Source organism: Mauremys mutica, chromosome 3 (genome assembly GCF_020497125.1).
Source record: "Mauremys mutica isolate MM-2020 ecotype Southern chromosome 3, ASM2049712v1, whole genome shotgun sequence".
Taxonomy (NCBI): domain Eukaryota; kingdom Metazoa; phylum Chordata; order Testudines; family Geoemydidae; genus Mauremys; species Mauremys mutica.
The window spans coordinates 207,278,815-207,301,716 of NC_059074.1; the positions used below are offsets into that span (position 1 = coordinate 207,278,815).

Here is a 22,902-nt window from a genome sequence, read left to right on the forward strand (position 1 = left end):
CTAGCCAGCATATAATGATCAACAGGTGTCTCATCTTCCCCTGCTTGTTTCTTTTGAGTAGTTTCTTGAGTGTGAGATTAATGAGGCCCAATGAGTATTTAATTGTGTATACAAAGTGAAATAGCTTCAACAGGGAACAGTGAGAGAGAGAGTGTGACTATAACCAGGGTGGCTGGGCACTCATCTGGGTCATGGGAGATAGATTCAAGTCCCTGTTCCGAATCGGGCAGGGCAGGAACTTGAACCTGTCTCCCACATTACAGATAAATGCGCTGGGCTGTTGGGTATTCTGAAGTGTGTGTGTGTCTCTGTCTCTCTCTCTCTCTCAGACTCATGTTTCTTCACAACTTTTTTTGAAAGATCTGTTTTTTGTTCTGATGTAGAACAAAAACAAATGTTGAAACTGCAAAATTTGTTACAAAACAGATTCCCCCCCCCCCCTCAGTCAGCTCTGGTTTATAGTCCTCTCTCCTCTTAAATTTGTTCAGGCCTGCATTTGAATGCAGTATTTTAGTCTTCAGTTGTTATGGAAAAGTGCGCTGAGCGCAGGCACACCTCTTTGTGGCTGGACGTGGCGTAGCAACTCATTCATCAGCTACTGTCCCCTGCTGACCCCTGCTCCAGCCCTGCAGTTGTCTGCCTGCTCTCCAGCTGAGTCACTGTAAAGTCCCTCCCCTTCCAGGGTGACAGTGTCCCACTTGACACTGGTCAGCAATATGGTGTGCTCCTCTTCCCGTCCACTCTTCTGCCAGAGTAGTGGCCCAGGACTTCTCCCGGGAGTCTTTTCACTGCAATCAAAAGCAAAACAAGTCACACCAAAAGAAGTTTCCACCTCTTCCTTGTGCTTGAGCCTTTCATCCATCCTGAGGCCTCCCCTGCTGTCTCTTCTGCAGAAGGCTGTCCGGGATTACCTCCTTGGAGCCTTGCCTCTAATCTGGATCCTCCACTCCAGTGCCTGTCAATTGGCCTTTTCTGGGGCCCAGTTCAGGAGTCTCCTTAATCTCTGCTGCTGTCTCCCATCAGGATGTAAACCCCCTCCTGTCCTCTTTACTGCCCAGAGATTGAAAGACCCAGCGTCTTTCTCATTTGGAATTCTTCTCTTTATAGGCCTGGTCTGCACTAGGAAATAAGGTCAGTATAACTACATTGCTTAGGGGTGTGAAAAATTCACACTACTGAGAGATGCAGTTAAACTGACCTAACCTCTGATGTAGACAGCGCTCTATCGACACTAGAATTCTCCCATTGACCTAGCTACTGCCTCTCGGAGATTAATTACCTACGTTGATCGGAGAAGCCCTCCCGTTGGCATAGCTAGTATCTTCACTATAGTGGTGCAGGTGCAGTGGTGCCACTGCAGCATTTTAAGGGTAGACAGGCCCATAGAAACCAACCAGCTCCTCCTCCAGCTGAGACTTCTCTTTAATTGGACCTGGCCCACCCTCCAGATGCAACCAGATGTGATAATTGGCCTCTTAGGTCCACATTAACCCTTTCACCACCTATGTGGGGGTGGTCACATCTTTGTGGGGTTTTCTCTGAACAAGACTTTTGAAATATAACTTTTTTTCTTATGCTGTTTTTGTATATGTAAGTTTTCCAAAAAATAAGTGGTCAGGGCAAACTTTTGAAATTACAAATACAGTTATAAAAAGGGTTTGATTATGATGCAGGTAAAGTAAAGCCTATTTGTTTTCAGTTGTAATGAAAAGTTCATGTTAGAAATGATGTCCCTACATTTAAAAACTGGATAGAAAATCTTGTACTTTATTAATGTAGTTGTTTCTAAATGTTTGCTTGATTCAATTTTGATCTGTGTGTATATATTACAATAGCGTGTGTATATGCTGCCTGCTGTCCAATATAGACAAGCTTCAGTCTCTCACTAATGACGTATTTCTTTTTTTGTATCTAAAATGGTCATGAATTTAAAGTCTGTTTCTCTTGGCCCTGCACGGCTAGAAACAGACTTTAAAGCTTAACAATAAAATGTCATTACTATCTTATTAGAGAGAGACAAGGTGGGTGAGGTAATATTTTTTTATTGGTCCAGTAAAAAATATTACCTCACCCACCTTGGGTCTCTAATATCCTGGGGCCAACGTGGCTACAACAACAAAATTGCATTACTATGTTATGTAATTGAGGCTTTTATGGGTCCCTCATGAATGTTCTATACACTGCCTCACTCTCCTTAAAGAGAGTACATGTAGGAACCTGACCCTGCAAACTCTGGATCTGATGGATGAAGGTTTCAGGATCATATTCTAGGTATAGGCAGTGGGTTTAAAATGAACAAAAGGAAGTATTTCTTCACACAACACACAGTCAACCTGTGGAACTCTTTGCTAGAGGATGTTGTGAAGGCCAAGACTATAACAGGATTCAAAAAAGAACTAGGTAAGTTCATGGCAGATAGGTCCATCAATGGCTATTAGCCAGGATGGACAGGGATGCAAAACCATACTCTGAAGTGTCCCTAGCTTCTGTTTGCCAGAAGGCAAGGTATGGATCACTGGATGATTACCTGTTCTGTTCATTCCCTCTGAAGCACCTGGCATTGGCCACTGTCGGAAGACAGGATACTGGGCTAGAGGGACCTTTGGTCTGACCCAGTATGGGTGTTCTTAGGTATGAAAGGGCCAAAGAAGATAAGCATCACCCTAAAGACAGAGTTAAGATTGTTGGGGTGTTTTAACTGTGAATGTTGTCCATACTTTCAAATATATCTATAATTTGTGATTTTTAATTATTATAATTTAATAATAATCAATTTATTAATAATTTTTATACACACACACACAAAATTTAACCTTAACTATGAATTGTTTGGGTTTCTGTTGCTTGTTGGTCTCTTTTAAAAATAAATAAATAAAAAAATTACAGCATTTTTGTAAGGCAGTTTTTAATCCTTAAATTACTGCGATGTGCTTTCAACCTTTAACTCCGTTTTAACAAAACATTTTGTCTGGGAATATATTTAGCTGTTGGGAGCTGCTGCCAGACAGACTACCGGTGAGAAGGTAGAGTGGGCAGACGATCTTGTGATTTGCCAAGAGAATGGGTTAGAGTCCTATGCAGGAGAAGGCGAGAGAAACTGGTAGAGGTCGAGGGTGGCTTAGAAAAGGATGTAGGAGGGGAAGGTTGGAATAGAGAGGTTTAGCACCAAAATGAAAGGAGAAGATCAATTTCAGTATTTGAATATTGTCTTTAATTTGATTCTTGGAAGTGCTTTATTCTTTAATTTTTTCAGTCAGGAAGCAACGTTAGTATGTTATCACAATTCTATCCTCTTTCCTTGTCCTCATGTTTGTCATTTTATTAATCTGCGCTATAGTAATTAAAACAAACCTATCTAGAAAAGGTAACTGTCGCACTGGAGAGACTCATGACCATGATCGCCTACTTCAGAGCAGACTGTCAAAAACAGTGTTGACACCCCAAACTGGTGGTATGTTCTGTAATTAGATTTTGCCAAATCAGTAACAAGTATGAACTCATGGATCAGTGTACTAGTCTTATCATGGAGTCACAGACAGACCCCTTGGGCTCTCCTGTCTATCTTGTCACCCAAGCAATCTGGACTTGGTGATAAATGGCTAATTACACCAAAAATCACACACTATTCAGGTTGCTTCCAGTCCCAAGAGACAAGTACTTACCCCAGATCAGTTGGTACCCTAGATCTTGCACCAAAGATAATGCCAGTAGCCAATCCTATAATAAATGTCTAAAGGTTTATTAATTAGGAAAAAGAAATGTTATTTGTAGGTTAAAGCAAGCAAGCATATATGCACAAATGAGTTACCGTGTCTGATTAGTAAAGATGAGAGATGTAGTAATCTGTCAATTCAAAATGTCTTTCAGGGAGGACCCAGGGGTAACCCCTGGGGATCTCTGCCTTAGTTTATCGTCTCTGGCCCTGTGAGAGTGCAAACATCAAAGAGATGACAAATTTCCTTGTTAACCCTGTTTTATCTTTATATTTAGCCTTCTGGTCTATGGGAGGAGCTCCCTTGCACATAGCATTTCCAAAGTGTTATAGGGTCATGCACCAATCCTTGTATTGTCATGTTTCTTAATGGTCTATTTAATCTTTATAGACCTCCTTAATGGGCAGGGGGAGGAGAGGTCGTTGATTCCTGTGTTTGGGTTCACAAGTTCAGAGCAAACATTTTCAAAGTTTTAAAGCAAAACTTGCATATTTCTTTATAGCAGAATACATACATTACAAGTGAGATTAATGCATGCAGCAATTTACAAACATTTCATAGTCTAAACATTAAATACATTATTATAAGAATAATATCTAGTTTGAACAAAACTAACATACAGGTGAGCTGGTTCGGTTTCCAGCTGTGAATTTGTCAGTTCTTAGCTAGAGCTGGCACTGGCTTAGCAGCAACTCAGTAATTAATTCTAGTTGGTGTACTGAACACACTTATTAACAATTCTTTACTTGTACTCTGTGTGGGATGAACCCACTCAGTCAGTTACGGCTCAGGGCATTACTGTGTTAGGATAGGATGAATCAGAATTTTATAGCCTCTTTTTATACTCAGGTTCATTTGATTCAATCAGTTTTTTTGATAGAGAAAAGAGCACTTCTTTGCATTTTAAATTGTCATTCCCTGAAGATAAGTATTCTTTTTATCTTTCATTTCTGATAGTGTTGTGATGGACGTTACATTGCTTTGTGTTTCTAAAATGCACCATATTAGACTTGTATCTTCCACAACACTTCTAAAAGTAATTTTTATAAATTTAAAAAAAGTTACATTATCAGTGGAAAAAATTAAAAACAAAGCTCTGTTTTTGTACTCAAATTTTCTCCAGTTGTGTCTTCTGTAAAGTAAGCCTTTGTGAGAACTAGCTGATCATTCCATTCTTCTGGTTTTAGAGTGGGAAAATCCTTGGGTTGTGGTTAGCCATTATCCTGCCAGTCGATCGAGGGAGTGGTAGTAACCCAGTGTTTGCATTCTCTCAACTGTTACCATAGAAAGCAAATTAGCTAGTGAGTAGGAAATTTAATTTCCCTTGGTATTCAATTCTTAGGCCTTTTAAAGCGCACACATGCTTCATTCCTATTGTTCACATTAATGCAATAAATTGGGGGAAGTTCTTCGATGTTTGTTTAAAGTGTGTATTTTTAGTATCAGATAGTATAGATACTTTCTGTTTTCATTTGTACTTGCATAGTATGTAGGCTTGTTATATTCTGTTGCTTAATGTTTGAGACTTTTGAATTATCTTTAATAGGCCAAGTTGTAAATATGGAAGGCTAATGAATGCTTTTACTTTTTAGGCGAGATAAGCTATGGATTTGCATGGAGTTTTGTGGAGGTGGTTCTCTACAGGACATTTATCATGGTAAGCCATCACTGTGCATCTGTGAAAGCTAAATATAACTTGTTAGACCAATGTATAGTTACAGTATTTACAGGGTTAAAAATGAAAGTTTTTTAAATGGTCAGCATTGTTTATCTATGTCTTAGTATCTAATATATATTATAACCATTTAATGACAATTTTAACTTGTTTAAAGACAAATAGCAGTTTACATATTAGAAAAGTACCAGTTTCCCAAAACAAACAAAATTTACTATATGTTTTTAAAGAAGGGCTGGTAAGAGGGAAATAACTTGTGCATTTTGATATCCTACTCCTTTGTTTGTCTTTAATTTTACAATATTTCTAATGTAAAAAATAAAATGAAGAACATGCTTCCAGTCATGCAGTTTTAGCATATATCCACTTTTCTTCCAAGTTCATATGAGCTTGGCTTTACTATATTACACACTATTATCTGTTGATAGCTGGTATATTGGACCTGTTGTCATGAATGGTGTTGCTTGCATAGCGAGATTGTCATGTATATTGATATTTGTATTAGAGTAGTGCTTAGAGGCTCTAAACAGGAATCAGGGCTTCATGCTGGGTGCTGTACAGATGCAAAATACAAAGATAATCCCTGCTTCAAACCGTTTACAAAATATGGTTTACCATTAGATGCAACAGGTGGGCAAAACACTTAGGAGCTGGGAGGGGAACGAAAAGGTAGCAGTGAAATGAGCAATCCTCTGAAAACACCGCGTATTGTTGCAAAAGTGAAAGGTTTCACTGATGGACAAGAGTATGGCCCAGTTAAAAAGGGTCTTAGCTGAATGTGGAATGTTAATTGCTAGCTCTATTTGCAGTACATTAGTTAAATCTATTGCTAAGGCTGTAAAAAAGTTGATTTTTATTTTTTGTTACAAAATGTGGCCACAGTTTGTTAAAGCTGTGGTTCAAGGCATGAAGACTACCTTCCAAAGTAGGGCAGCAGCACAGAAGAGATGATTCATGTCCTGCTTGGCTCTCAAAGGCAGGCATGATGGCAGGGCGCCTGGGGCAAATGCGAGTGAGTGCTGCAATCTGGCACACAGGGTCACAATGCCACTGACATTTGTGGTAACTGTAAAAGGTAAAAGTAGTAGTTTCTGCAACAAAATTGCAGCCTGTAATTTTCTTACAGCCCTATCTGTCACATAATGGCAAGAATACATTAGTTGATAGAAATACATATTTTTGTTAGAACAGGCTTTGAAAATGGAAATCTAAGAACGAGGATTTTATCACTCTGTCTCTAGGACCTGCATGAAAGGGACAATATTCCAGACGAAATGGGTTGCAAATGGGGATTTAATTGCAACCCTGAAACAACCTTTCCAGATAAAGGTCCACCCTAGGAACCTTCAAGCCACCACCATCTACATTGCAAAGAATTCTGTTGGAATTATTATTTATGCTGGCTATTACCACGACATTAGTTTAACCATAAATTCCTTTATTAAATCCAAAGGTCAAATAGGTATTTAGATAATTGCTCTAAACATGCTTACAATGGCTAAATAATAAGCAATTTACTACATTGATAAGCATTGTAAGATACTTACAAGCAGGCTAAACTGATAGGTGCTTAGACCTATATTGGTTGGCTCCAACTTGGTCATACAGTTTCTAGCAATGAACTCTTTAAGAGTTTACTTTTTTATACCCTTTAACAGACAAGTGATGTCATTGCCAATTACTGTCTTCAGCTAAAACTCAGTTTGAGACAGTTCACCCTTTATTTTTCAGTCTTAATCCAGATAAGATTTACAACCTCCTATCTTCCCAAGGTCGGTCTTCCCCTCCTCGTTGACCAACAGTTTTTCCATTGCACCTGGGTTCACATAGGGTTTAACACTGGTATGCAGGGTGGGAAGGTTTATGCAGGATCCCTTTAAGACAGATTCTTTTCGTCTTATTTAAAACCATCTGCACTCACCCCTATCAGTCAGAAGCCGCCTTTTTAGAAAATTTCCCTTATCTCGTTAGTTAATCTTTGAACCAGGCATCCTCCCTCCTACATTCCTTCTGACCTTATAACTCATTATTTTCGAGGCCTGTCTTCTACTTGCTAGTGAGGGCCTTTCTTTACAACACCTATATATTAATCAAACTTAAGCTAACTCTAATTCTTTAATTTCATATTTATCCCACAACTTCCCACCCAGTAGCTTCATCTTCTGCACTGGAAGAATAAAACAGCATACATACTTTCAGGTTTCTCTCATAACAGTAATCAAACTGAAGGATCATTTTACATGCTCAGATCATTATAATGACCCAAGAAGTTATGAGTGGCCAAGTCAGTCCTTGGCATTTCTGCTAACATTGAGAAGAGCGTTAATTGTTATGATAGTTTTTGTGATGTGAAAGACCTGCTCACAAGGAAATGAGCTCTTTTCACACAAGTGGCTGAACAGATGTCCTGTAGTAATGCTTTCCTGTCACTACTGATTTTGGCTTCAACTCTGCTATTTAGAGTAGAAGACTCTGTACTCATTTAACTAATTTCCAAGCTGTGTCTCAGTCCAATCAGACCTTGGGCCTCAACAATTAAATCCTCAGGTTATGTCTACACTACAGTTAAACGCACACTGCTGACTCATTTCAGCTGACTTCGGCCCATGGGGCTTGAGCTAAGCGACTGTTCTGTTGCAGTGTAGATGTTTGGGCTTGGACTGGAGCCTGGGCTCTGGGACTCTATCCCCTTGTGGGGTCTCAGAGCCCGGGCTCCCACCCACGCCCAAACATTTACACCACAATTAAATAGCTCCTTAGCCTGAGCCCTGCAAGCCCTGTCACAGGCAGCTGCAGGTATTTAGTTCCAGTGTAGCTATACCCTAAGGCAGGGGTCTCAAACTCAGTTTGCCTTAGGGCCAGTGCCAGTCCTCAAATCCTCCCAGTGGGCCAATAATGTCACTGAAGATGGTGTTCAGAAAAGAAAACGTTTATACTGTATTTTTTATTTTGAATTTGTTAGAAATAATAAAACTGTCATACAACTTTATACAGTTCTCCTCCTGCCAGAGAGTTTTTAGTGTTTGCCAGACACCTGGCAATGCTTCTGTTCTGTCAGTTTGTTGATGTTTGGCCTCAGTGATGGAGCAGTTGAAACCTTCAGGATTGCAGCAAGGTGTGGATCAGATAGTTGTGTTTGGTATTTTGACTTGTTTATATTCATTGTGGAAAAAAGTGATGCTGCTTCCATGGCTGACTCTGCCCGGCAACTAATGATGTCGCCTCCATGGCTGACTCCGCCTGGCGACTAGTGATGGTGTCTCTGTCCCTCTCCCCCAGCCAATGGGAGCTGCGGGGAGCGGTGCCTGCAACAGACATTGCCGGTAGTGTGGCTGCATGTGTCTCTTCTCCATGGGCCACAGTGGGGAGGTTCTTGGGCTGCAGATGGCCTGCAGGCCGGGACTTTGAGACCCCTGATCTACCCTACAATTTTTAGCCTGGCAGCCTGAACCCCGTGAGCCTGAGTCAGTTGACCTGGGGTCTGAGACTTGGCGCCACTGTTTTTCTGTTGCAATGTAGGTGTACCCTAAGAGGTAATACTCTAGTTCCCTGGTAATTAGATTTCTCAAAGTACCCATGAATTCTTAGAAAAATTGGTGTCATTTAGATATCCAGATTTACCTGATTCCAGAACTCCATGCTTCCAAAATGTATCTCCTGTTTTATTTCAAGATCCTCAGGAAAGGGAAGACAGATTTGTTCTCAAGTTTCATATTGCAAGGTGGTGTTTTGTTTGAAGGCTGGGAGTTTCAGAGGAGCCTAATGGAGTTAAACACCCAGCTCCTATTGGATTTCAGTTGGATGTGAGCACTTTAACTCTCCTAATCCTCTTTGAGAAATCCCAGCCTCCATCCATATTTCTTCTGTTTACTTTGTCAAATTGGAAAAGTTTGTGACGTTTCAGGGTAGAAATGATAAACTGGAACCACAGAAAGTAGACTAAAGCTTCTGTGTGTGTCTACTGAACTTGTGCAGGGCTCTGAAATACAACACCAGGAAAAAAAATTTAAAAACCTATTTTTGTAAAAACAAAATATTTTCTTTCTTGCAGTGACTGGACCACTTTCAGAACAGCAGATTGCCTATGTTAGCAGAGAAACACTACAGGTAGCTAACCATTCTAATTTGTACGTAATTGTTAGTCTTCAGGGAAAAATAAAAGGACCAAAAACATCTGAATCATCTGAAAGAATCATGTTGCATACCTTAGCAGTTACTCTCTTTTACTAAAGAGAAGATCCTGAATAACAGCTTTCACAAAATGTAGAATTATTCTGTCATCTGGCTCAAGTTATTGCAGAGTTGTTTAAAAGGAGGTTAGCTCCTTCCATCTTCACTGTAGTCATGAAATTGGCAGTGGAAGATTGAACACTGGGAGAAGCTGTTACACTTTTATTAAAAATGAAGCAACTACATATGCATTTGTCCATGTGTGCATAATTGCATTAAATAAGATATTTGATTTATACCATAGATTAGAAGAGAACTTGAAAACTCAATTTTGAATATGTAAATGAGTTATAGGTTTTTTTCTTATAAAATAAATATAACCATTTGTCTTAGTTATTTACAAGATACATATTTCTTTGTTTGGAAAACTCCAGGCAGTAGTGTGTGGACTCTTGCTTTTTGTTTTTGTTCTGGGAAAACTTTGATTCATTTTATTCTTCTAGTCTGAGAGTCTTGAGGTCTCTCTCAAATGGAGCATTTCTTTAGCTATATAGGATCAGATTTTTTGGATTATTAATTTTTGGTTGTTTGAGAAAATAACATGTTATAATTCTCATTTAGTATGTGTATGTTGCTTAGGAAATATAAATGAAGTACCTCATACACATTATCTGAATGTTTTATGAATGAATGTTTTTGTAGATTATGAAATTGTCCTTTACTGCATGTATGATATTAAAACTACAATATTTTGACAAATATAACATTCATAGGTTCTAATGTGTTTAAAATAAACAAAATTTATAGTTCAGTCATCCTCATCAATCAAAAGCCTGAGGAAAATATATCTTATATCACTCTCTAAAAGTCAACAGGCTTAGTCCAAAACCAAGGTGGGAAATCCTGGTCCCATTAAAGTTGATAGAAGTTTTGCCACTGACTTCAGTGGGGCCAGAATTTCACCGTGGGGTGCCTAACATTAGGCTACATGACCATGTTTAGGAACCTAAAAAAGGGAGTTTATTTTGCAAGTGGTTCCCAGCAGCTCCCATTGAAATCAGGAGGAGTGTCTGTGTACTCATCACTTTTGGAAATCTGTTCCCTTAGTTAGGTGCCTAAATACAGACTTTTAAGGGTCTACCTTTAGGCATATGTTTTCTGAAGCCTTGGCTTTGGGTTCTTTTAGATCAGTGGTGGAAGTGAGCTAATTGTTGACCCAGTTCTGTAACAGCCCCAAGACATTTAAATCTAGGGGCTATTAGTAAAACTGTTGAAGTTGATGTCAGGTGTATGTCTATACAAAAATACCTATTTCTCCAAAGATACTCATTACAATGAATCCCACTTTTGGGTCCAGGTCTATGCACGCACATGTGGTGGGGATTCTCTCATCTCAAAAATCTGAATTGCTGGTTCCAACTGGTTGTTGCATGCCAACCGTGCTCAGGAACCTAGATTCCCCTTGGTGCCTCAGTGATCAGTTCTTTTCTCTTGTGGTTGATAAAGGAGTTCCAGTCGGGAGCGGACTAGCTCTCCAGCTAAATTGCATTCAGGCTATTGATGAGCTGACAAAAAAGGGAAAAACACCTCCCAAAAGCATATCCAGCTAGTGCTCCTATCTATCTAGGTATTTGTGCCATGCTTATCATCTGAGCAGCTAACAAATCTTTGAAGCAATCCCTAACTGTTTTGTCCTCCACCAGTCAGTGGTTTGCCTTTATCACTGTGTGAAGGCTTTTTCAAAGAAGTGGGGCTTATTTTTCAATTTGAAGATGGTAATATTCACAATAATCCCATTTTTTTCCAGGAGTGAATTCTGTAGTCTTGGTCCACTTGCCAAAATAGGTCTCTGTCCCACACTTAAGTGCTTCTGTCTTGAGTTCTGGAGAAATGTAACCATTATGAGAGTTTATGGCTGCCAAGAGTGAGACAGTTGTTCAACTGCAGTCAATCTCGGAGAGGATTTTGGAACCTTGTACTTGATTCTGGCTACTCACTGAATACAGTGCAGAGAGTGGAGCACTGAAAGCGGTGTGCTCTCAGTAGCCTGTGTTGTCATCAGGCTCAACTTCTTCCCCTTCATCTCACCACCTTCGAAGTTCAAGTCTGGATGCATTGCTGGGGCACTGTACAGGGGTCACCCCAAGCAGCTTCTGTGCCAGGTGGTGTTTAGATATGAGAGAGTCTTTAGCTCCAGTTCTCTCAGAGCCTTTAGCTGAACTTAGTCTTATGTGCAGTTGATGCTCTCCAATTTTCTATTCTCTATCATTTCAAGTATGGAAGAAGAAAGCTGGTTCACTGAATTCAGGAATGCCATGATTGTAGTCATACAATTTCCCTTATGGCTGTTCAGTATTACTATGCCTTCTGGTTCAGCAAGGACCATGATTGACTGGATCCGTTCTTGGATATTTTTTCATTTCATGTGTCAAATCCTGGAGGAAGCACCTAAAATGCCTCCTACAGAAATTCCACTAAGTTTGATACATAGACCAGAGTTGAGCTCCTGCATTGGGCAAAAAGGTTCTATCTACTTGGGAGTTAATTGAAAATTGGTATCTAAGCAAATGATCTATACCATAGGTGTCTAACTTGAACAGTGAGATAAAGCAGGGATAGACACTTTAGAAATACACTGCTACCTCGATATAACACCACCCGATATAACACAAATTTCGATATAATGTGGTAAAGCAGTGCTCCGGGGGGGGGAGGGGGGCAGGGCTGTGTACTCCGGTGGATCAAAGCAAGTTCAATATAACACGGTTTCACCTATAATGCGGTAAGATTTTTTTGGCTCCCAAGGACAGCGTTATATCGAGGTAGAGGTGTATCTGAATGTTGCACAACAGAGATGGCACTCTACATGCCCAGAAGGACAATATTCTCACGCTCCTTGTTTTCCTGTTATGAACGTGGTGCTCGTTATACACCTCTACCCTGATATAACGCTGTCCTCGGGAGCCAAAAAAATCTTACCGCGTTATAAGTGAAACCGCGTTATATCAAACTTGCTTTGATCCGCCGGTGCGTTAAGCCCCCCCCCCCCCCCCCCCCCCGGAGTGCTGCTTTACTGTGTTATATCTGAATTCGTGTTATATCGGGTTGCGTTATATCGGGGTAGAGGTGTGTCTATTTACTGATTTCTCCCCCCCCATTCATTCTTTGTCCTATCTCTAAATTGGCTGCTGCTAGATAAGTACAGTTTGAATGTATGATTGTTAAAATCTAGTTTCATTCTCATTCTCATTTCACAACGAGCCAAAACAGTATTTATTAACTTTAGTAAATCACTGAATTGTATCCTAAATCTTATTCTTTTAATCTAGTAAATTATTTTCTGTAAAATGAAAAATGTTTAAGGCTAAATGATGATGTAAGTATTTTCTTTAACTAAAGCCCTTGTTCTTAAACTGCAGGGATTATATTATCTTCATAGTAAAGGAAAAATGCACAGAGACATCAAGGTAGGTCAAGTTTTTGGTTTTTTTTTGTATTTTGATTCCCTTAAAATTAAAAAAGCTACTCTCTCAATTAGTTGACTATTGTTACATATCCATTTTACAGAGAAATATTTAAGTACCGCTACTAATTAATTTTTTTGTTTGTTTTTTTACTAATTTCATTTTCTATTGGGGTTCAGTAGTCACTTTTTTTAAAAACAGAAGTAAAACACTTCTAAAATGTATGCTTGAAGAATAATTCAGTTTTTTATCACTTAGATCAAACAGAGCAGTTACTTGGGGCTAAATTGTGACATTTAGCCATTGCCCTGCATTGGGGGAAATATAGAGACATATTACCTTAGGGGAGCATTTTCAGTTGTGTTGGAGGAAAGTGGGAGGAGAATTTAATTTTTGACGTATGTTTAAGGTGCAGCATACACCTCCCTTTGCACCAGCCAACAGGATGGCGTCATGGCAAGGCCAAACCCAACTTTTGGGGGCATAACTCAGGGCTGGAGCTGCTATTCTGCATGGCACTTTTGGGTTGGTGGGGAGGAAGCATTCCTTCTCCTCCATCATGTGGTCATGTTAGAGGGTGGCCAAAATCCAGTTTGGCCCACATAAAGGAATGTATGTTATAAGACTTGAAAGTTTAATTGAAGATAGTTACAAAATCCAGAACTACTTTTTATCTGCTCATATTACAGGAATAAAGGGACTGATCAAAAGTCTGGTATCTTTCAGTTGACTTCATTTGGCTGTAGATCAGACCCATAATGCTTAATGGAATGTAAACAAAACTGGTGTTCTTATAAAATACAGTTTTACTGTGAAAAATGGCATCCCCTTAAGCTAAAGATCTGCATCCTGTATTGAGCCATGCCTGCCTGTTTGTGATTGTTACATATTTACTCCTGTTAATGTTGCAGAGTCAATGCAGCTGAGAGGACGTGAACTGGATTGTAGTACTACTTGTGCATTAGCCACAGAATTATGTACAGTAACTCCTCACTTAAAGTCGTCCCAGTTAACGTTGTTTCATTGTTACGTTGCTGATCAATTAGGGAACATGCTCATTTAAAATTGTGGAATGCTCCCTTATAACAAAGCTCCTGCCTGCTTTGTCTGCTGCTCAGGGCCAGCTCCAGAGTTTTTGCCACCCCAAGCGGCGGGGGAGGGGGTGCACCCGCGATCGGCGGCAGTTCCACTGTGCCACTTTCTTCTTCGGCGGCAGTTCGCCGGCAGGTCCTTCCCTCCGAGAGGGACTGAGGGACCCGCCGCCGAAGAGCCCGATGTGCCGCCTCTTCCCCTTGGCCTCCCCAAGCACCTGCTTGCTGGGCTGGTGCCTGGAGCTGACCCTGCTACTGCTTGCAGGAAGAGCAGCCCGTTGCAGCTAGCTGGTGGGGGCTTGGAACCAAGGTGGACCGGCAGCCCCCCTGTTAGCTCCCCGCTCCCCTAAGTTCCCTGTGCAGCAGCTGCCTGCAGTTCAGCTGTCCCTCCCCCCCACTGCCATGTGCTGCTCCTGCCCTCTGCCTTGGAGCTGCTCCCTGAGACTCCGGGGGGGAGGGTAGGAAGAGGGGGGCTAATGTCAGGGTGTCCCCCTCCCCCGTGCTCCTGCACCCCGCTTACTCCATCTTCCATAGAGCAGGGGGGACACACCAGGGCTCAGGACAGAGGGAGCTTGCAGCAGCTGCAGTCTCAGCAAGCTGATCTATTAACAAGGAAGTGTACTTAAAGGGGAAATGCACATCTCTCTCTCTCTCTCACACACACACATAGGGTATGTGTCTCTGTCTGCGATGTCTCCCCTCCCTCCATTCCTCATGCCTTGTAGAGTGAGAGAGTTAACCCTTGAGGGCTCAGCCAATTGCTAGTTCATCATTTAGCAGTAAGGGAAATATCCCACCCTCTGACTCCTCCACCTCAACCAAGCTTCACAATCATCATCACTGTGTACCAGTATTAAATGGCTTGTTTAAAACTTATAGAGTGTGTGTGTGTGTGTACACACAAACACACACACATATATATGCACACAATGTAGTCTTTTGTCTGAAAAAAATTTCCCTGGAACCTAACCCCCCATTTACATTAATTCTTATGGGGAAATTGGATTCGCTTAACATTGTTTCACTTAAAGTCGCATTTTTCAGGAACATAATTACAACATTAAGGGAGGGGTTACTGTACTATGTTCCAATCACAAGGTCTATTAGTTACACTTGTGCAAAGCCTTTCAAAGCTGTTGGGTTGCATGGGTGTCCTGAGGGCCTGCTTTGTCCTTTTGTATAAAAACTGGTAACCAGAAAAGCACAAGCTGTACTTTGGAAAAACCTACTTGGCTTTTTCACACACCAACTTGTCTGTGGTGCTAACATCTGCCGCTAAATCAGTTTATCTGCTCCTTCCTGTTTAGCTCTGCCTTAGGCAGCTTCTCTCTCAGTTCAGTTCTGCCCTTACCCAACCTCTTTATTCAGCTCAGGCTTGTTCCATGTCCTTCGTAACAGCTAATTATAATGGAATCTGATGTGAAGGATCAATTTTGAGCATTCGTTCTGGTTGTTAAATCCAAATAAACACTGCATGTAGCCTCACAGCAGTGTACTTTCCAAATCTAGCATAAGCAAAATCGCTGTTTTCCTAGGAATTTTAGTATCAAGGCAGGTCCATCAGATTACAATGAGTGAGGATCTCAAAATGGGACTAAACTTCTTTTTCTTTTGGAAATATAAATCTGATTGCTTTCCTGTTTGATCTTTATAAGTCGCCTATTAATGAATGTAGATAGAGAAGGGAAAGTAAGATTTAATCAATAGAGGCAAATGGTCACAAAACTAATTCTGCTGTTTGGGAGAGGATTTCATAACTAATGGGAATCTGAGTTGCATAGACATGTACAGCTACAATAAAATTTACAGGGTATTTGTGAACATGGGGGTCCTATAACCTAATGTTGTCATTTCAGTTGTACACATTTCAGATTCTTCAAACAGTCTGTCTTGGTTTGTCCTCTGCTTTCAATTTCTTTTCAAATTTTGTCTCAAAACATATACATGTTCTTTGCCTTGATGTCTTAATTTGTCTCTCCTTGCTGCTGTGTTATTTGAGAGCCCAGTTTTGCATCACTTTATCATAGAAGTAATGGTTTCAAGATGAAGCTCAAACTTTGTAACTGTGTTACGATTAGGTCTATGGAGTTAAGTAAGGGTGGGAGATTATTTGGAGAGGCAGGAGATTTGACTTTTTTTTGTTGCCTGTCCTATAGAGGGGGGATTATAATAAATTGTACTGTTGCACCTATGGTATTATTTACTATTTATTTTAAAGTTATATCAAGGGCCTCTAGAACATACGGACAGGTGTTCTCTTAGCATTTGTGTAAATTTAAATAAATTAAATACAATACAGAATATAGGCAATATTTGATGCTAGGGTTTATATCTCAGAGCATAAAGAAGCATATAATGTTAGAAAAAGATACACATTTTAATTGAATTCTTTTTCTCTCTCTTAAGGGAGCAAATATTCTTTTAACAGATAATGGCCATGTAAAATTAGGTAAGTACTTCGGAAATCTTTTTCAGATTATATTGTAAAAAGATACTAAAAGATACTGCAGATTATAAAAACTTTTTGAATTCTCATCCAGGAATGCCAGAATGTTATATAATACCAGTAAACTTCAGTGAGGGGGGGGGGTATTATTAGGACTAGTTTTTTCATTGATGAGGTCTCAGCTGTGATTGAATTGGTGCATGGGTGTGCACAACTGGCTAATCAGACTATAGCTTTGGAAATTGGGTGAAAGACATATTCCCATAGGGAATTAGTCTGACATTGAAAAGGTAGGCTAAAAATCCATTACTACATTTCATTTTAATAAATGCACCTGCCAAGTCTCAGAAATATGAAAACTGCCTCCAAAGGCTGCATAAATATATGAATCTAAAAGCGTATATTAGAAAATCCTTATGAATACAGTACTTACCAGAGTCTATTTAAAAAATTTTTTTATAGGTACTGGAATATATTGCATTACATTTCAAATTAAGTGTATACAATTACTTGAATTATAGGGAAAATGTTAACTAATAAAGCATATTATTGATCTTATTAATTGCATTCTATGTATTGCAAGAGTAGAAAATGAGAACTTACTTCTTTTTAATTTATTTTAACTTTAACATGGGTGATATGATTTCCCAGTCAGAATTGGTTAGCAACCAGGAAGGGAAAGAACACTTTTGTTTTAAAAACGAATAAAGAGAAAAACACCATTGTAAAAGAAACAGATTCACACTTAATCACATTTTATAATTAATTTATTCAAGCACAATATTAGGTGTTAGGTGCTTTGTTAATGTCTTCATTTGTAGTTTAAATCTGTTTTATTTTTAAACTGATGTTGATTACATTTCCAGAAGACTTTCTTGAACTTAACCATGTTCCGTTGTTCAAAAAGTGTTAATATCTTTGGTCAGTTCCAACTGCCTCTGACTGCCTTTCTATTTTTGTAGTGACAAAGATTATTTTAAAATATTATCAGTGTTAATATTTCTAGTCATGTTTTACATTAACAAAATAAACATGTATTTTATGATCAGCATTAATATATGTCGTATTACACGTCTATATGAAGATATGTCTCAGTTCTTTACAAAAGTTTCCCAAGTAGTGATATAGTGTGCTCTCCGCAAAGCAGAGCGGCTGGAAATAACTTTGTTCAGAGGATTTTTAAAGGGTTTATTACATGGATAGATGCTATAAAATTCATAGGTGTACTCTAACATGGGAACATATACATATTTGTGTCTGTTAGGACTTCTACACTGCAATTCCTTCTTCATGTTTCTTGTGGTGTGTGTTCGGCAGGATGGTTTGGAGAAGGTGATTCTATGGAAATTTCTGATGGATCCTGTAAAAACCTCATTAGCTTCTGTGTCCTTGGATATTTAGAAGTTTTTACTACAAAGAAGCTTAACTCTCCTGTTGATAATTAATTACTTGCTTTTGATCATTACTTCTTTAATTAATTATCTTCATTTTTTTTATAGCTGATTTTGGAGTATCTGCACAGATAACAGCTACAATTGCCAAAAGGAAATCTTTCATTGGCACACCATATTGGTAATTGTGTTTTACTTGATTAGTTAATGTAATAATAACTTTTACAAAACCAAAAATAGCAAAGAGTCTTGTGACACCTTATAGACTAACAGACGTATTGGAGCATGAGCTTTCGTGGGTGAATATCATGCATCCGACGAAGTGGGTATTCACCCACAAAAGCTCGTGCTCCAATACGTCTGTTAGTCTCTAAGGTGCCACAGGACTCTTTGCTGCTTTTACAGATCCAGACTAACATGGCTACCCCTCTGATATTTAAAACCAAAAATAATAATTTGTATAAAAAGTTTCTGTACTTAATTTCCTGGTTAGACTAAGCATTTTGAGAATCTTAGTTTATTGCTCATATATTTTATTTTTTAACGACTTATGCCAAATATGAAACTTAGCGAAACATCAGAATGTTGTGACCAGAGTACTGTGATGCTCTGAAAAATAGTTGTATCAGCTATATATTTCATCACCGCTGACTAATAGCCATTGAATCTAATTTTAAAGTTCTCCCTGGAGTTTGCCCCCTTTAATTCCGATCTTACAAATACTTTTTCTACCCACCCATTTAGGTTTCAAATGTTTCTTTTCACTGACATGCCTTTCCTGGAACTCTTCACAGTTGGGAGTCGTTTCACTTGTTTGTGTCAACAGATGTGCTTGCTATGTCTGGAATGCTCTTCTCAGCCACTTCCTCTTCAAATCTTGTTTTAAAAACCTTCCTATTTGCTTTAGTCTATTATTAAATTAAATCCCACCCCTCTTTCCCTTCCACTAGTACTCCACACCCTTTTAGTCTTTTCTCGCTATAACTGGCCTACAAGTATATTTACTTGCATATTTATCATTTTTAAATTTCAGCTTTTTCTTTTACTCCATCTGTGTACTGGAAATGACTTTCCCTGGCTGCGTTTAAGAGAGTTGTGTATATTTACTGTAAAACATTATTTCTCTGTTCTGTGCTTCTTTGAAAAGTATTTTGAGATCCTTTGTGTGAAAACATTATGTACAAATATGTATATATTAGCACAAGTCTCTCCATTCGGATTTGTATTCTTGAAATATGCCCATGAACAAAGTGTTCAAGCTTTTCCATCGTGTGGGCTGTATTTTTAATATATAGTGTCACATGGACCCACCTCCCTTTCACAGTTGTACAAACCACCTTCCACTCATGATTGCATAAATGGATTGTGGCTCTGTTTCCTGGCTGAGGTGCCTGGATAACTGTAATCCTGATCTATAGTGGTTTTTAACACAAACCACTATGTAGCTGCCAAGTTTTGTCAGTCTCCTTAGGTAATGTTTCAAGCTGACTTGCATAATTGTAAATAATTTGCATATAATCATGAACATCACTTTTGAAAATATTGTGTGGATTTAATGCTGGTAAAAGGCACCAGTTTTACTTTGGATGGGTCCCCTGAGCAGTGGGAGCAAGTAAGACTTCATTTCTTGTACTCCTTTGAAGAGATGGAAGGGAGGGGAAGGCGTGGGGTGTGCGTGTTAAAGATAACCAGGGGTTTTTGATGAGGAGAGGGTATCGTCGCTGGGTGGGAGCGGAGGACGTTGCTATAGGGTAGTACTAGCTCCATTGGTACTTGCCTTCCATTTCCACATTAGCTTTTGCTCCTCACGCTATCTCCTATTCCTCCCTTAGCTCCTGTTTCTCAGTGGTCTCTTCCTTCCAGCAGTAGCTCCTTGTTTTTCTTGCCTTTGGGGCACTAATGCAACAAATATAAACTTCCCTGCTCCAAATGGCTTGGAAAAGGGCAGGGGGATTAGAGAACAATCAGAGAGACAGAGTGGCTGCCTGTTCAGCACGTGCCACAGTGGTCTCTAGTGGGAGCCAGGTGTAACTGCTGACCAGATTCCTTGCTTGTTCAGGACCCAGCTGAATGTATGCGTCATACAAGATGTGTAACAGTATATAGGTCTGCAACTAAATGTTCAAGTGATTTTTTCTATTTTGATTAACCTGTTAATTCTGAGAATCGCTTTTAAGGGAGTAAAGAGAAAAATAATGGGAGGAAAAGAGACAGACGTTCATCTCATCCCCTTTTAGCCAAACTAGCAAACTTAGTGCTTTTTGTTAGAGTTTTGTAGTAACATAAGACCTCACACTTACGTAGTACCTATGTTCCCAAAAAGATTACAAAATGCTTTAAAACTTAATATATATGACAATCTCTTTAACCACCTCAAGTGAAGTTGCACAGTAATTTAAGACAGGGTACATAGACTAATGTACTCAATTGAGATGAGAGAAGAAATGTAGGTAAGCAGACTGTAATTATCCATATTGGAACATGTTCAGTCACCAAGCTTAAGAACACAGCTATGCAAGAAACATATCTTTCTTGATCACAGATGGTAAGGCTATCTGTGTTTAGAGCAGTTTTCATTTTTCTCCTGCTACATTGTGTCACCTACCATTGTTCTGGGGCATTGATTTATTACCGACTGGGAGGGAAGAGTATCATCTACTGAACTCCTACTCCAGCTGAGGTTTTTCTTGGTGGTTTTCCATATTAATGAGACCCAGCCATGCTTGGATTGAGTTCATAGCCTGATAGGGCTATAGCATGTAACCGTATCTGTAACAAACCAAAACAGGTGTTTTCACATTAGATTGGTTAGTCAATAATTTAAAATATATTGGGCGCTTCTGTTTATGAATATCAATTCAGTATATAGTACTTTTTCATCTGAGGATCTCAAAGTACTTTGCAAATTTTAATGAAGTCTCTCAACACCCCAGTGAAGTAGATAATTATTTCCATTTTACAGATGAGGAAACTGAGACACAAAGTGGTTAAGTGTCTCACAGAACATATGTGCAGAGTCGGGAATAAATCCCAGGTCTGGTGACTCAAGGAGTGAAAAAGTTAGATGCATTTTCCTATAGAATTCTCCTAACCTTCATTTTCTCACTTTCCAGGCTGATGTTTTAAAACTGTCTTTATAGTTAGATTGTACTCCAGTTTAATCATAAAATGTAGGGCTAGTTTGGTAGTCCAGTGATAGCTCACTTGTGCTATGGCTAAAAAGCCAACACTAGCTGGTTTTGTCCATTTGCTACCAGACTTTGGGGTATTTGGGAGGCAGTATGCTCAGTCCTGGGAGGATATAGACAGAAAATTGCAACTCACTGTTGCAGTTCCTCTGACTCAAGAGTGTTAATTGATTTTGGAATGACTTGCAGCCAGCTCTCCTCAATTGAGTGAATGAACACCACAACACTAATGCCATAGAGTGGAATGGACAAAGTGGAAAAAACCCCGAATACCATTGAAGCTCAGTAGATCACAGGATTTCAAATGCTTACAAATAAGTCAAATAAATAAAAGGTTGTGTATACAATGTGCTCTAGAAAAATGAATAATAAAACATTGACTCACACTGAAAAGTGTTTGAGTTAGTTGTAGAGAGAGAGAAGTCTAACAGAGAAATGTCTTTCCTCTTAAAAACATATATTTTAGGATGGCTCCAGAAGTTGCTGCAGTTGAAAGGAAGGGTGGCTATAACCAACTGTGTGATCTTTGGGCCGTTGGAATAACTGCTATAGAACTTGCAGAACTTCAGCCTCCTATGTTTGACTTGCATCCCATGAGGTTGGTAAATAAAATCTGTTTATGGCAGGCTGTAAAGTTCTGTGAATAACATTTTTTTAAATAATTGGCTAGATAAGTTTGTAATATGAGGGGTTATTGCCAGTAGTATTGTATGCAAGTTTTCAAAATGTGCACATGTAAATTTGTAATGGCTGCATTTTGCATAAACAGGTAGCCTCAGCTCATCTTTTTTTGGGTTGATGGATTTTTTTATTGCAGCCAAAAATAAGTTTGTAAAGTAATGGATAATCACAATACAAAACAATCACAAAAATGTTATCTGTTTTCAGAGCACTGTTTTTAATGACGAAAAGCAACTTTCAGCCTCCCAAGCTAAAGGACAAAATGAAATGGTAAGCATATTTTGCTCTCTTATTATATTATACTAATCATGCATTTCACTAAACTACTGAAGTCTAATGTTCACTATTTCATTTTGCAGGTCAAATAATTTCCATCACTTTGTGAAAATGGCACTTACAAAAAATCCCAAGAAGAGACCTACAGCTGAAAAATTACTACAGGTATGATTTTTGTTTGTATTTTCTGAAGTAGTTCTGAGCTGAAAGCACCTTTAAACTTACTGTGTTGAAGTTTTAATTTAATCTTCCTCTTTTCCCTTGTCTTTGTCTTATAGCACCCTTTTGTTACACAGCCCTTAAATCGAACCCTTGCTATTGAATTATTGGATAAAATGAATAATCCTGATCATTCCACGTACCATGATTTTGATGATGATGATCCTGAGGTGAGAATGCATGCTAACCATAGGAGTAAATGGGCTTTGCTAGTAAATGGTTTTTTAAAATGTTTGACACTTATAGATCTAAAAGCATTTACTATGTCTATTCTGAGATCTCAAAAGCTTTTAAAAGGTCATTTTAATCTATGTGTAACCAGAATATGGCATTTTGTCACAAGTGCAGTAAATTATCAGAATTTGTTATAATTCGGAAGAAAAACTTAAAGAAGCAGAAAGCAAGGGTGAAATGATAATTTCCAAGTATCTAATATTTTAGGTTCTTAATTATTGTTTAAACGAGGACCAGGTCGTATATGGTACTATAAAAAAAAAATCCTAAACCCACAGAGGTACAGGTGTAGAAATTGTTTACAAAGCCTACTTGTATTCTTTTGTTAATAGATATTCAGGTTCATGAATGTGG

At 39.0% G+C, this 22,902-nt stretch overlaps 1 protein-coding gene and 1 long non-coding RNA gene across 3 annotated transcripts in view; one reads left to right on the forward strand and one right to left on the reverse strand.

Moving 5' to 3' along the window:
* MAP4K3 (mitogen-activated protein kinase kinase kinase kinase 3) overlaps window positions 1-22,902 on the forward strand; it is a 134,699-nt gene that overhangs the window by 25,319 nt on the left and 86,478 nt on the right. For both annotated transcript variants that reach the window (XM_045009748.1, XM_045009749.1), the window contains exons 4-12: window positions 5,306-5,370; window positions 9,440-9,495; window positions 12,978-13,025; window positions 16,520-16,562; window positions 18,059-18,131; window positions 21,605-21,736; window positions 22,027-22,089; window positions 22,179-22,260; window positions 22,374-22,484. In XM_045009748.1, coding sequence (XP_044865683.1) covers window positions 5,306-5,370; window positions 9,440-9,495; window positions 12,978-13,025; window positions 16,520-16,562; window positions 18,059-18,131; window positions 21,605-21,736; window positions 22,027-22,089; window positions 22,179-22,260; window positions 22,374-22,484 — 673 coding nt within the window. The remainder of the gene's footprint in view (window positions 1-5,305; window positions 5,371-9,439; window positions 9,496-12,977; window positions 13,026-16,519; window positions 16,563-18,058; window positions 18,132-21,604; window positions 21,737-22,026; window positions 22,090-22,178; window positions 22,261-22,373; window positions 22,485-22,902) is intronic.
* LOC123366365 lies at window positions 17,452-21,661 on the reverse strand. The gene is made up of 3 exons (XR_006578047.1): window positions 21,524-21,661; window positions 20,556-20,719; window positions 17,452-17,509 (listed from the first exon to the last, which is right to left on the reverse strand). It is a non-coding gene; the product is annotated as an uncharacterized LOC123366365 (long non-coding RNA).